This window comes from Ixodes scapularis, unplaced genomic scaffold (assembly GCF_016920785.2).
Source record: "Ixodes scapularis isolate PalLabHiFi unplaced genomic scaffold, ASM1692078v2 PGA_scaffold1__304_contigs__length_218370807, whole genome shotgun sequence".
Classification (NCBI taxonomy): domain Eukaryota; kingdom Metazoa; phylum Arthropoda; class Arachnida; order Ixodida; family Ixodidae; genus Ixodes; species Ixodes scapularis.
This window is the reverse complement of record NW_024609846.1, coordinates 217,762,170-217,775,462: the sequence shown is the minus strand read 5'-3', so window position 1 is coordinate 217,775,462 and position 13,293 is coordinate 217,762,170. Positions and strand designations below refer to the sequence as shown.

General features: G+C 45.2%; 1 protein-coding gene across 1 annotated transcript in view; it reads right to left on the bottom strand.

Annotated features, from left to right (window-relative positions):
* Positions 1 to 6,554: 6,554 nt before the first annotated feature.
* Positions 6,555 to 13,293, bottom strand: part of LOC8041052 (monocarboxylate transporter 12-like) — a 28,218-nt gene continuing 21,479 nt past the window's right edge. Inside the window, exons 3-4 of the mRNA XM_002414362.3 lie at positions 11,421 to 12,311; positions 6,555 to 6,733 (exon numbers count right to left, since the gene is read on the bottom strand). Coding sequence (XP_002414407.3) covers positions 6,555 to 6,733; positions 11,421 to 12,311 — 1,070 coding nt within the window. The remainder of the gene's footprint in view (positions 6,734 to 11,420; positions 12,312 to 13,293) is intronic.

Below are 13,293 nucleotides of genomic sequence, written 5' to 3'. Positions count from 1 at the left end.
ATAAAGATAAGGTTGGTCTGCACCGGTACTGGAGAGTGTCACTTCGGCTGCGTCGGCAGCGACACAACAGGAACGTCTAAGGAAGCAGATTTTCAGCTTGAATTTGCCCCTGTGGGCTATACACCGAGAGGGAACTCTATAAGAAAAACACCTTTTTTCGAGCCCAAATTGAATCCTGCGAGCTATACGCTGGGTGCGGTCGAAGAAATAGTGTAGCGATTTATTTATTCCCTCAGGGCATCGTGACATTACAGAGTGGAGTGGACAGAAATATCTAATTGCCAACAAACGCATTAAAAATTAATCAAAATATTGCTAACGAGACCCCAAATTTATTATCCCACTGCATCTTTAGATGCGGTGCGATCAGCTATGCCTGCGACAGGTGCGGGGAGGTGATCCTTGCCCAGTGATGACATAGGCGAGAACGACTTACAAAAGATGGAGGTGTGACAAAGAGTGATGCCATTGTGGTGGTGGATCTTACGAAATAAATACAGGCGAGATATGTTTCTGCAGACAGAAAGGTCTGTTGTCCTGTAAGTTGCGGAATGTTTTTGTAACATTTTATGACTTATCACAGATGCATCTCCTTAATGTTACCTTTGAAACATAGGCTCTTTGTTTCTGGATTATATTGGCCTATTATTTGCTTCCAGTCGCTCAACTTAAACGAGTATTCGGAGCTTGTTTATGCCACTATTCTTCTCATGCTAAAGGGATACGCAAACGAATAAGCTTGAGATTTAGCAAGGCTCCTTTGCTGCGCTATTCAACATATAAGAGATGATCGGTCATCTCGCGAACTAGTTCTTTATCTAAGTACCTGGAAAATTGTTGATAAAATATTGTCACGGGTGGTGACCAAAAACAATAAATAAACAGGAAGAAATAAACGTTTAATGTGGCGAACTTGTGCCAAAAATAAAAGGAAAAGAAAAGATAATAACAGAGCGTCGCGGGCGTCGAAGTCGGCGTAACAGCAGAGTCGAACGCTGAGGCGAGACTGACTGCAGATCGCCACGCGGAGCCCCTTATGTACACGTGTGGGCGTCTGGAATAATCGGCGTAGAAGGTTCGGAGTGTAGAACATTCTGACCTCGAACAAGCCAACATGATTCTCGAATTTGCCAGAACATTACTTTACAGAGTCTACAAAAATGCGCCTCCGCGGCCAGGAATCGAACCCTGGCTTTTAGCGTGGAAAGCACGCGCGATAACCGTTAGACCACGAGCGCTTTTTTTTTCTTTATTGCCAGGTTTTGACAGTAATACAAAGCAACAACACAGGCTCAAAACCGGGTTAAAAGGCGCCAACCCACCTGGCTGACGCGAAAAGCTAAAAATCTTTAAGGTTAGCCAGCTCCTCTAGAAGTGGCAACCATTCAGGCCGAGTTTGTTGGGCCATGTACAATTCACGCATAAAACGCATGTGCTCAACAAAATATCTATGCACAGGACGCACATCTATATCTGCATGACGCACTGCCAAGCGGCACAGCCATAAACTGTGAAGGCCCAACAGCATGATCGTGTCTAAGGGCACACCTTCGCCTTCTTCAAATGGTAAAAACCGAATTCCCTGGGGCGTAAGTGGGAGGTCCTTTTTGAGAGTCCTTTGCAAAACGTCCCAAAAGAATACCGCGTCCCAGCAGTATAAGAAAACGTGTTCAATAGTTTCCAGTTTTTTTACAGAGTATGCAGTTGTCGGTCCAAGCGATGGGTACTCCCTTCTCCGCTAGCCAAGCTTTGACGGGCAACGTTTGGCTATGCAACTTGAAAAAGAAGGTTTTAGAGTGTGCGGGGATAAACATTCTCTTAACTCGTTTCAACACGTCTTGCCCCGGGCCTTCACTGTACAGCGTACGGTACAATGGTGTGGGAAAAATTATATCTATCACATCTTTCGTCAGCCGTTTACGCGTAACACCACACAAATAGTCTAAAGAAAACCGCGTTGTTAAAAATTTATAAGCGCCAATCACTTCTTCTAGATACCCGCGTACGCAACCACTCACAGTTACGTTAGACGAAACAATAAACTCAGGAGGAATACTGTGTAGGCTTGTTTGAATGACCGTGCGTAAAAATGGGTCCTTCTGGTCCGGAAAAAAAATAAATCTGCTGACCAGCTGTCTTACGAACAGATGCGAAAGGCCTAGGCCACCAACGCTGACTCGTCGAAAAAGATTGGTTCGGCTCGTCTTCTCCCATACTGAGCTCCAAATAAAAACCGCGAACACACGATGGATGCGCTCAATGTTGATACGTGAGCAATGTAACACCTGCAACACGTACCAAACTTGCAAGAAACATATTACATACAGATGCACGAGCAAAAATTGATAACCCATTGCCTCCCCACTCGTTCGCCTTAGCGCGCAAAGCCTCAGTTTCATTGCGCCAGTACTCATCAGTGTCGCGATAGTGATCTAAAGGTACACCAAGATAGCGAGATCGCAGGTCGGACCATACAACGCGGTCAAACACGCTCGGCTTGGAAGGCCAATCGCCGTGCCAAATGCCCAAACACTTTTCAAAGTTAACGGCGCTACACGTATGTTCGCAAAACAGTTCCGTCAACTCTATGGCTTTCTTCACGCTTTTTTGGTCGACGCAAAAAATCGCCACACCATCCGCATATGACAAAATCCGCACTTCAGTAGATTGTAAAGTAAAACCTCTTACGAAACTACTACGAAGAATGCTTAAACAAAAGGGTTCAAGAAAAATACAAAGAAGCAGAGGCGAAAGTGCGACATCCTTGTATCACAGAAGAAAAAAGACCAACACGCTCACTCACACATTTGTTCAAAACAAGACGGGTGGCGCAATTTTGGTATGTCATACGTATTCCCTTACACAAGACTGAACCAACATTGACGTGATCTAAAATCGAAAAAAGAATATAATGTGACACACGGTCGAAGGCCTTTTCCAAGTCGACCTGTAGCATAGCGACTCTCCGTTCCATACTATCGCAATATTCCAGAATGCTCCTTGCCACATGAACGTTTGTAACAATACTTCTTCCTTTGATACCACAAGTCTGGTGCGGGCCGACAATAACGCTTATCACAGTTTGCATCCGCTCTGCTAATATTTTCATCAAAATTTTATAATCTACATTCGTCAAAGTAATTGGGCGATACGCTCCTACACTACGGAGTTTCACTGGATCATCACTTTTCGGTATAAAAATCGTATGAGTGCACAAAAAAGAAGGAGGCAAAACTTTTACATGATACGCTTCGGAAAACACATCCTGCAAAACGGGGGCAAGCTTGTCTTTGAACGCTTTATAAAAATCAGCGCCCAAACCATCAGGACTGGGTGACTTTCCGGGTTTTAAATGGTCGATGGCCCGTTCTACTTCTGCCAACGATATGGGTAGCTCCAGCTTTTCTTTTATGTCGTCTGCCATTCTGGGCATAAACGGCAAATAAACGCTTCGAAATTCCTTCTTTTTTTGGCGCGCGGTAACTAAAAAGCTCTTTATAGTATTCCACAAACGCGCGTTCGATGAAATCCTTATCACCAGACAGAACCCCTCGATACGTAATCTCGCGTATCTCATTTTTACTCGCGTATCTTCGTTCCTCCCCAATAGCCCTTTTAGTGGGTATCTCGCCAAGTGACAACCGCTTCCACCTCGCTCGCACCATAGCCCCCTTATATTGTTCGGTGTCCAGAACTTCCAAGCGCTTTTTAATATTGATAATCTCGTCCGCGAAAAAACCGGGCGAGCGGCGTTCTTCTTTCATTATCGTCTGCAGCAGGTCTTTTAGTTCACTTGTTTTCTTATTTTCCTCATGCTTCAAGAAACTCTATCGTTCTATGGCTATCATTTTAATTTCCTGTTTAAACAGTTCCCATTTAACCCCGACCTCTTCCCCTTGAGAGTTTACGAATTCTTGAAGCTGGTGACGCACCGCAGTTAAAAAGAAATCATCATTTAGAAGCTTCGTATTAAATTTCCATAAATCCCAAACAAACCTCTTAGGCGTTTTTTTAGAAGAACAAATTAAAAAGGAGACAAGGGAATGATCACTAAATGACACGGGGTCGACTGAATATTGTTTACAAGCGCTAATAAGTTCGAGGGAAACGTAAGCCTGGTCTAATCGCGCGTGACTCGTGCCCTGGAAATCCGTGTACTGTATATGCCTGCCACTTGACGCGCAGTGAGCTACGTCCTCTAATTCATATCGATCCAGCATATCGTTTAACATAACTGAACTTGCATCTCTATACCGCGCGCTGTTCGATCTATCTTGGGGCGCACAAACGCAATTAAAATCCCCCAACAGAATCACCAGTCGATCTGTGTTAACATACCTTTCAATATGCTCGAAAAACACTACGCGTTCCTCCACCTTTGTAGGGGCATATATGCACAAAACACGAAAATTGAAATTAGAAATAACAAAATCACATAACACAAGTCGGCCTGCATCGCAGCTAATCACTTGTTCAACGGTCCCACTACACTTTTTTAGAAATAAAAGACAACCTCCCGACGTCCCCTTAGCGTGGCTGACGCACACGTCGTACCTTGCTTCAAAAAGTCGCACCAGAGTCTCTGTCTGGGCCTCGCTCTCCATTTTCGTTTCTTGAACCGCGACCGCGTCCAGGTCTTTCTCTATAAATAAGCGATTTACCTGGTACTGACGACGTTTGGCACATAAGCCTCGCACGTTTAACGTGCCCACACGTAATGATCGCTTAAGGTTCATCAATGATTGAGTGGGAGGCTAGACAAAAAAAAAAAAACCAGGTAGGCTAGCAGAAAAACGCAAACAAAAAGAAACCGTATATTCGCAATGCCTTAGTTACCGAGACCACTCACAAAGAGACTTTCCTCCGGCGATCATCCGGCGGGATACGAGGCTTCACCGTGACCCAACCTTTCTTGGGTCCGAGCGGTTCGAGCGTAGGCCACGCTAGGTTGGCCTCCTGGCCAGTGCCGTCAGGTGTTGCCCCTGGCTCCCTCGGTCGCTTTACCGTTTGGCTGGCGTCCAGTTTGGAGCCCTGTTCGTCTGCCGCTCCTGCGTCGCCGTTCTTACCCCCGGGATTGCTGTTCACCGTTGCAGGTTGTCCGCCTGCGGACAGCGTTTGTTCCTCGGGCAGGCGGTGCTTGGCTCTGTCTTGGCGCGCGTCTTGACCTCGTGTCGTCCTCTCAGAATCTCGCGCTTGTGACGCTGCGTCCTGGTTGTCGTCGTCCTTGAATGTGGGTGCCCCACTCTGTTCTATCGGCAGCACGTCGCTTGGAGGCGACCCTCCTACGGCTTCCTCCGCCTCGATACCGTCCATCAGGTAGTCGGAGTTGTCCTCGACCTTACGGTCTCGGGCCACCGAGGCGTACGTTTTGACGCAATCTTCTGCTTCATGACCGTAGCGGTGGCAGTCGGAGCAGCGCGGAATGCGGCAGTCTCGGCGAATGTGGCCCGTACGACGACAGCGAAGGCAGAGCGGAGCGCGTCCGGGCATCACGACAAGGACTTTACACCCTTCCAGGCGCATCTCGTGTGGGAGGCTGTCCACGGTGTAGCCTTCCTTGAGGGTCATGCGTACACTTCGGGTGTTAGACTCAACAGCCTCAAACCCCCTCTCCCGGAAGAAGTCCCTGGTTATCTCAGATACCTTGCCGTAGCGCTCCAACTCCTTCTTCACCTGGCCGTTGGGAACGTCGTACGGTACCCAGTGAAGCTTGAGCTTCACTGCAGTGTTCGCCGGGTCGATGACGAGGCAACAACCCCCCTTGATGGTCAGCTCCTTCGCGTCCAACAATCTTTGCTTCGCCGCTAGCGAGTGCAGCCTTAGCATCCAAACGTGGTTCATCTAATGTGGACCGGCTGAGGCCAGGCCCTTCAGCACTTGCAGCCGCTGCAGCTGGTCACGAAAGTCTTGCACGCGATACGGCCTTCCTTTCACATCACAGTGTAAAAATACAGCGTTCGTCACAACATAACCAGTGGGAAGTTGGGGCAGAATAATCTTGTAATCTTCAGCGTTATCAACGACAGACATACCACGGCTTGACACGGCCGTTTTGACCGCTCCGTCGGAGCTCATGACACACACGTCCGTACTCGGCAGAGGCCGGAAGTGGAATGAGGCCGGAAGTGGAATCAGACCACGAGCGCGCTGCCTTCTTGGTCAGCTGCGCTCGCGGCAGTATTTTCCGAGCGTTGGGACGGGCAGTACTATAGTTAGGATTGCTTTGCTTTTTTTCTAATTTGAAAAAAAAGTTTGAGGGGTCAAAAATGCAACCGTGTCTCCTTGCGGCCCTTATATGGGAACAGGTTTAAAAGGAACCAAGAGGAACTGTCAGGATGTGCAAGTTTATTACAGAACTGGGAATGCCGCTGCCGCGACTTGCAGTGGTATACCGGATCACTAAAGTGACAGAGAGTCTGACACATGTATGTCTAGAAATATTTCCAGCTGGATGATGCTACCTAGGTCAAGCTGATACTGGCGCGATGACATGAGCTGTAGAATTGTCACGACGGAACCGATCATAAGTTATAGCACCAATGCTTATTTTGAAATCAAGTCGTCGTAGTGACCGCTGCTTTTCCCGATTCAACTTGCACTTGGGCCTTTCTTCTGCGTTGCGCTATTTTATTTATAAAGAACCTTGCCTCCCAGATGAGCACGTAGATGAGAGATAAAATTGCCATGATTAGCATTACACCGTCGTAGGATCCATGCTTGTCTCGAAAGTATCCTGCAAAAACGGGAATAGGATAATTCTGAACATTTTCACTTCTGCGTGTCGCAAGTCCAGGTAGACTCGCGTACGGTATAAAAAAGCTCCGGCGAACTCGTGTCTTAGAAGGCCTGCCGCACAATCTCTGACAAGAAAGCTCAAACATTATCGAGGCTTCAGCGGCTGTTCAACTTATATCGTAACTCCCCACTGAATCAGCTGTCGCCAAGATAATGCTGATTTCAGCGCCAAATGTATAAGTTCCGTACTCTCAGAAAAATAAAGGGTATTTTTACACCCTTTGCCCCATAAAAGACACCGCAAAACTTCAGTTCGGTGTACAGCGCCCTATAGCCGAATAGACGGCTCCAAATTTTACGAGGGGCTTGATAGCCGTGTTGTACAACTTAATAAAATAGCTAATGTACGTGTTACTGACTACAAAAAGAAAATAGTCGGGGTTTTCTTGGCCGACACAACCCCGACTATTTTTTTTTTTTGTAGTAAGTAATACTACCTAACTGCAAAACCTCAGTGTTTTCTTTCTGTGGTCTTTGATACGTACTTTAGCTATTTAATAAGTTATATTTAGGGTGTGTACTTTCCGGTGTTTATTTGTGAGAAAAATCGGCGGATGTTTTTCGGTGTTTATTTATTTTCAAAACACCGGTGTATTTCGGTGGAACGTCTCACGACGAGGCTAAAATCGGGGAATATCGGTGAAAAAAAAAGCGATTGATCACAGGCAGAGAGTTCCAATTTTATTCACATAGTTCATACACTTCTTCTCTAGGAAGCAACTATTTCTCACACTTGGTTATTATAGTAGATGCAAGCATACTTTCATGCTTGTATCTACACGCAAGGAACGTGCTTTCGTCATGGCAGCACGTTCCTTGCGGTTCGCAACCGCAATTATGAAAACGCACGCTCCTGTACGACACGGACGTTAGCAGTGTCTTCCAGGAACCACAGCAACCTCTGAATACATGGCTTGCACCGACATCGCTTGGCCAGACCCAATGAGGGAAAGGCATGTGAGAGCCTACCCTCCACTGTGTTAATTTTTCCACAAAAGGGGGCCATGGGAGACACAATAGGGGAAAGGCGTATCAGAGCTTAGCTTCCACTGCATTCACTAGACGCTTTTGACCCCCAGAAAGGAAGGCGGACTGAGGCCACCTGCAAGCCATGTATAAATACTGGAAGAATGCAGGATCCACGAGATAACACGTTTGACGAACCTCTACGGGGGAAGGGTTTCGCTAGGTCGGAAACTAGCAACGACCGGTGTTTTTCGGTTTTAACCAGAGCGAAAATATCCAACCACCGGTGTTTCTCGGTTTTAACCGATTTTATATTTTTGTCACCGACGGATGTTTATCGGTGTTTTTCGGTTAAAACTGGAAAATGCACACCCTAGTATATTGCACCGTTATCAAGCCCCTCGTAAAATTTAGGGCCGTCTGTTCTGCTATAGTGCGCTGTACATTGAACTGATAGTTCGAGGTACAGGACAAAAAGGTATGAAATAACACCTTTTTTTTTTCTTTTTGTGAGTGCCGGACAAAATGGAAGAGTCAAATGTGACTGAAATCAAAGGGAGGACAGGTTGAGCGATCAGTCTTTATGGGCGTTTGAAATAAGTTCGCGGGACAAGTTACGGGAAGCGCGTTTTATTCTATTTCACTGAGCACTGCTACTACAGGTGTTACCTTGGAAATCGTTTGCCGTACTAGTGGAGGATAAGGAGAGAAATCGGACAGCCGCTGAAATGCCGCTCGTTCAGATCATAGCCTCGACGATAACTCAGGTTCCTTCCGTCAGATAGCACTGGAGGACCTAGTGGCCACGCGCTCGCCTAGGCTTCATTATCCAGTCCGCCAATGAACACATATCAGTATCGTCCCCTTTTAGTGAAATATGAGAGGCTCTATTTTCTCCCAGGATTAGTACTGTACAAATCAAACTCACTTGCGATATGCACGAGGCACATTTAATATGCCCCTATTTAGCCTGAACGACTACGCAACACTTCTGAAAAAGTGCTGCATCATTCCTTGCCGTTCCAGCGTAGACGTGGGAGGCATCTTTTAAGCTTCTCTACACTAACTTACAGGCATAAAAAAACACATATTATTTGTTTCTAACATGCACTCTAAAAAACGCGTCTATTCTTACACCCCTTGTTCCATATAAAACACCTCGAAAACTCAGTTCCACGTAGAGCGCGCTGACGTTGAACCGACTGTACTAACTTTCACGAAAGCCTGCATAGCCGAGTTGTACAACTTATTAAAACAGCTAATGTACGTTTTACTTAATACAAAAAAATTAAAAAAAATCGTTTTTTCTTCGCTTTGCTGCAAAACCTTAGTTTTTTTTGTTTTGTTTTGTAGTCTTCGATACACACCTTAGCTATTTCATAACTTATATCGCAGCGTTATCAATCTCCTTGTAAATGTTAGGCCGTCTGTTCGACATGAGTGCGCTGTGCGTCTAATATAAGTTTTGGGGTGCGTTATATGGAACAAAAGGCCGTAATCACCATCTTTTTTATAAGTGTGGAGCCGCTTTTGATAATATCCTATTTTCCTAGACATTTAGGCAGGCATACTTATATACACAATACCTCAGCCACTCGGGTTCCTTTAGTAAGTTTTGCACATGAAGAAGACGGCGTCACCACCAGATGATCATTCAGTCTTGGGTGCAAAAGGGCGCCCGTGGCCCACTTTGGTCACTAAATATGCGTTACGATTGGGTTGTGATACCAACCGCCGTTCTCATGGCTATAACTGATTGAATGCAACACCAGACGGTGGGTTTGTTAAAACATCAACGATGGCTGGTTTTAGGCAAAGATAGCTTTCAAGTATCCATGCATTTACTTGCGTGGATACCTCACTTTCAGTCTCATGTATGATTAACATAGACCAGTAGCGCATTCAATGAGACCACTAGAGCTTTCAATCATCTGTTCATATTCCGCAGAAATCTTGAATACAATTTTTTTTTAATTAAACAAGCGAGGCACCGCGCACCCTGCGACGGAAGGGCGACTGACGCGAAGAGGAGCACTATTGCTCCTTGTGCAAGCGTTGTGTTCACGAAGGATACCTTCGGGAACACAGCAAGCAGCAGTAGTGATGCTGCTCGTGTACTGGAACACACGTTCACACTTTGGAAGAAATTCGAACTTTCCAGATTAACAGATTTTCGTAAAGGAAAACCATTTTCGGTGAGATTCGAACCACGTACATTTGTGAGGCAGCCAGAGCGTTGGCAGCACCGCCACGCACGCGGCAATGTGACACGTGTTTCTACACATAGCTGTATATTCACAAACCGAATAACTCTATAAAATGAAGTTTAAATGAAACTGAGTGGTCTTCTAGTTGGTTTGGCGCTGTGACACCTCCGGGAGAAAGGAAATAGTCCAAGCAGAAAGATATACTCTTTTTGAATTCATATCTGTCCATGCTTGCGCGAGGCGCATAACGGTGAATAAATTTTGATAATGGCCCACTTTTTTCTCAAATACAAGTTTATGAGACGGCCGCGCTCTTTAATATAAGTATGGCTATAACTACCGTTTAAGGACATATACGCAGCAACCGTATGCAGCAGCCACCTATTAAAGACTTACAGTTGTCATGCAAAACGTAACTTCTAAAAACGCTATAGGAAACTCTGGAGGCCATCGGCAAATGTCATCGCAAATTCTAATTGTTTCCCTAAAATGAAGGCCATCATATTAGTGAATTACAGCATTTGATGTTTGACATGATCCAAAGCATGATACAGCTAACTTCATAAATTAATTTTCTACGTTAGCCGTAGAGAACCTGCTTACGCATTGCCCTGCTTTCATCCGCTCCCACAAAATATGACCCGCCAAGTTAGATCGCAGTTACCCAAGGAAAGTATCAGGTGTTCGTGAGAAATCCGATCCGTGCTTTTCGCACTGCAAACATAAACTAGACATCGCGGACAGCTTATACTCCGTCAGAACGTAGCCCCACCCGTTAAAGCAAAATGCTAAAATTTCAGCACCAACCGTCATCTTATTTAAAAGTTATAGGTGATTTTTTAAAACTTTTAATGAGAAAATGGATCCCATTTTAGCCCGTTGGCGGTTTCCGGCGCCATAAAGCTCTATATATTTGAAAGCTCCTTCGGCCGCCATTTTTTTATTGAAATTTTCAGAAAATCGCTTATATCTTTTGAATAAGATAACGGTTGCTGCTGAAACATCGGCATCTTGCTCGAACGACTGGGGCTACGTTTTGACGGAGTTGGAGCTCCCAGCAATGTCTATTTTATTTTTGTAGTGCAAAAAGCTGGGTCCGGATTTCTCACGAACACCCGGTATATAAAACAAAGACATCTCCAGACTGTCTTAGGCTATCGAGCGCTACTGGGCTCAATTGTTGATTGAACAGTATTTTCGCAAAATTGCATTACCCTGTAGTAGTGCTTCTGCCGTTGGGGAAGATTAAAAAGTGTTACCTGGTCAGACTGTGCTACAGTAGAATAAGCATGCCTTTCCACTTGGTTCTTATTCAATTGTAAAGCCGTTTCGGGCGCAATACGTCTAACGATAATTAGATGAAACGAACTGACATCAGGAAAGGAGAGAATAGCCAGCCTATTTGTCTGAAGTGTGATTATTCATTATTTGTTAAACTACTCAAGTACTTACCAACGAGCGGGGCCCTCAGCCAGCTGTTGAGCGAGCTTACGACACCCAAACCACCGATCATAATTGGAAGAGCCTCCACACCGAAGTCCAAGATGAGCATGATGGTCCCCAAAGACATTCTTAAGCCGATGCTTGCACCCAGCAGGAACGAAGCGGCCACAAGGGCGGGCAAACCGACGCCGTAAACCATGAAGACAAAGCCGATTCCTTGCACGAAAAATCCGAGCCCCATTATGCTATTCACGCTTAGCAAACCAGCGTCCACAATCCAGCCGTTGAGCGCTCGCATGACGACGTCGCCCACGCTGAACGCATGAAAGAGGTAGACGGAGTCTGCGGTCGAAACTCCGCGATCTTTTGCAAGGTCCACCACAAGCATGACGAACACGGCGTATGACATGTAAGCCACTCCGAAAGACGTGGAGTCAACCCAGAACCTGAGTGTGAGGAAGTTCTTTGCGGTGTTAAACAAGCTGTTGTCCGTCTTAGCATTGGTAGAGAGAGATGTCTTCGAGGGCTTTGTCGTGCCATTGTTGCCAAATTTAAGGTTGTTAGCTTTGCCATCATTTGTGAGAGAGACATTCTGGTCGGCATGCTGCAAGGCCTGATTGCTCACGGGTCTTGGCGTTAATCGTTGGCGGGTTGGGTCTGCCCACGGTGGGCTGCGAAGGATGATCGCAGCGGGGAAGGCGTTCAGGGAGATGGCACCAAGAATGAGCAGGGCTCCTCGAACCCCATATTCGGTGAGTGAATGTTCAATTATTGGTGGAACAAAAAAAGTGTTTAGTCCCGCTAGAGTGTAGAATACGCTGAACGCCGTGGCACGTCGCTTCTCGAAGTACTGGGCGATGACCACGTGCAGTCCCACCATGAGGCCAGAAAATGCAATACCTGAAAATGTGGAATAAAATTTTAGCGATATTTGTCGAATGAAGGTTGTTTAATTTAATTTTTTTAATGTAATATTTCTGGAAAGAAATAAGGTTTATATTATATGGCAACACACATAGAAAGTGAATAGGATACCCGCTTACAAAGATTTATGGTCGCCATTATCGGTGGCTTCCTCCTCTCCAATCTAGCCCACCTTTTCTAGATTTAGTTGTACTCAAGTTTAAACCACGGACAACTTTGTGGGAAGAGCATTGAAGGGAAACTGAGTAATAATTTTAAGATGGAGGACAGGGCGAGTTGGCTATTCATACTGGTAATTTACAGCGCATAAGAACCATTCACACTCAACCTAGCACACCAGTAAAAGTGAGTCACTCATTCAAAGCTGAATGAGTGATTCTTTTTTTTTTTTTCGTTTTACTTGTTCGCATGTTCGAGTGTGAATTGTTCTTGGGCGCTGCAAATTACAATTATGCATGACCATTATTTAGTAACTCGAATCATGGGATGGTTGGCGCAAAAGATGTGGCGGTATTTCAAGGAGTTTTGGAGATCGTCATTGGTCGTTACTTTGAAAACACCTACAGATAAACTTAATTTATGCACTGTCTAGATAATATTACATAGTTTTCTTTTTATATTGGACACCGTGGTTTAATGTTAGATACAATATTTCCAGATTTAGACATTTTAGTAAATCTTAACAACTCGTTAATGTAGCGAATTTTCCAACCTTGAGTTGCTTTCGCTGTTTTTGCGTTTACAATCAAACAATATATGCCTCCCTTGAAGGCTTGTTGAAATATGAGTTAAAACAATTACTCTACCTTTCTGTATAAATAATATGTAGTCCCCTCCCTTTTGTACGGGCTAAGGGTAATGCATTTTTTATGTAAAATATCTGGACCTTTTTTGCACATATCATCATACTAGCGCGCAAGTGACGCACCCTCGAACCCTTGCATTTTTTTCTTGCCTG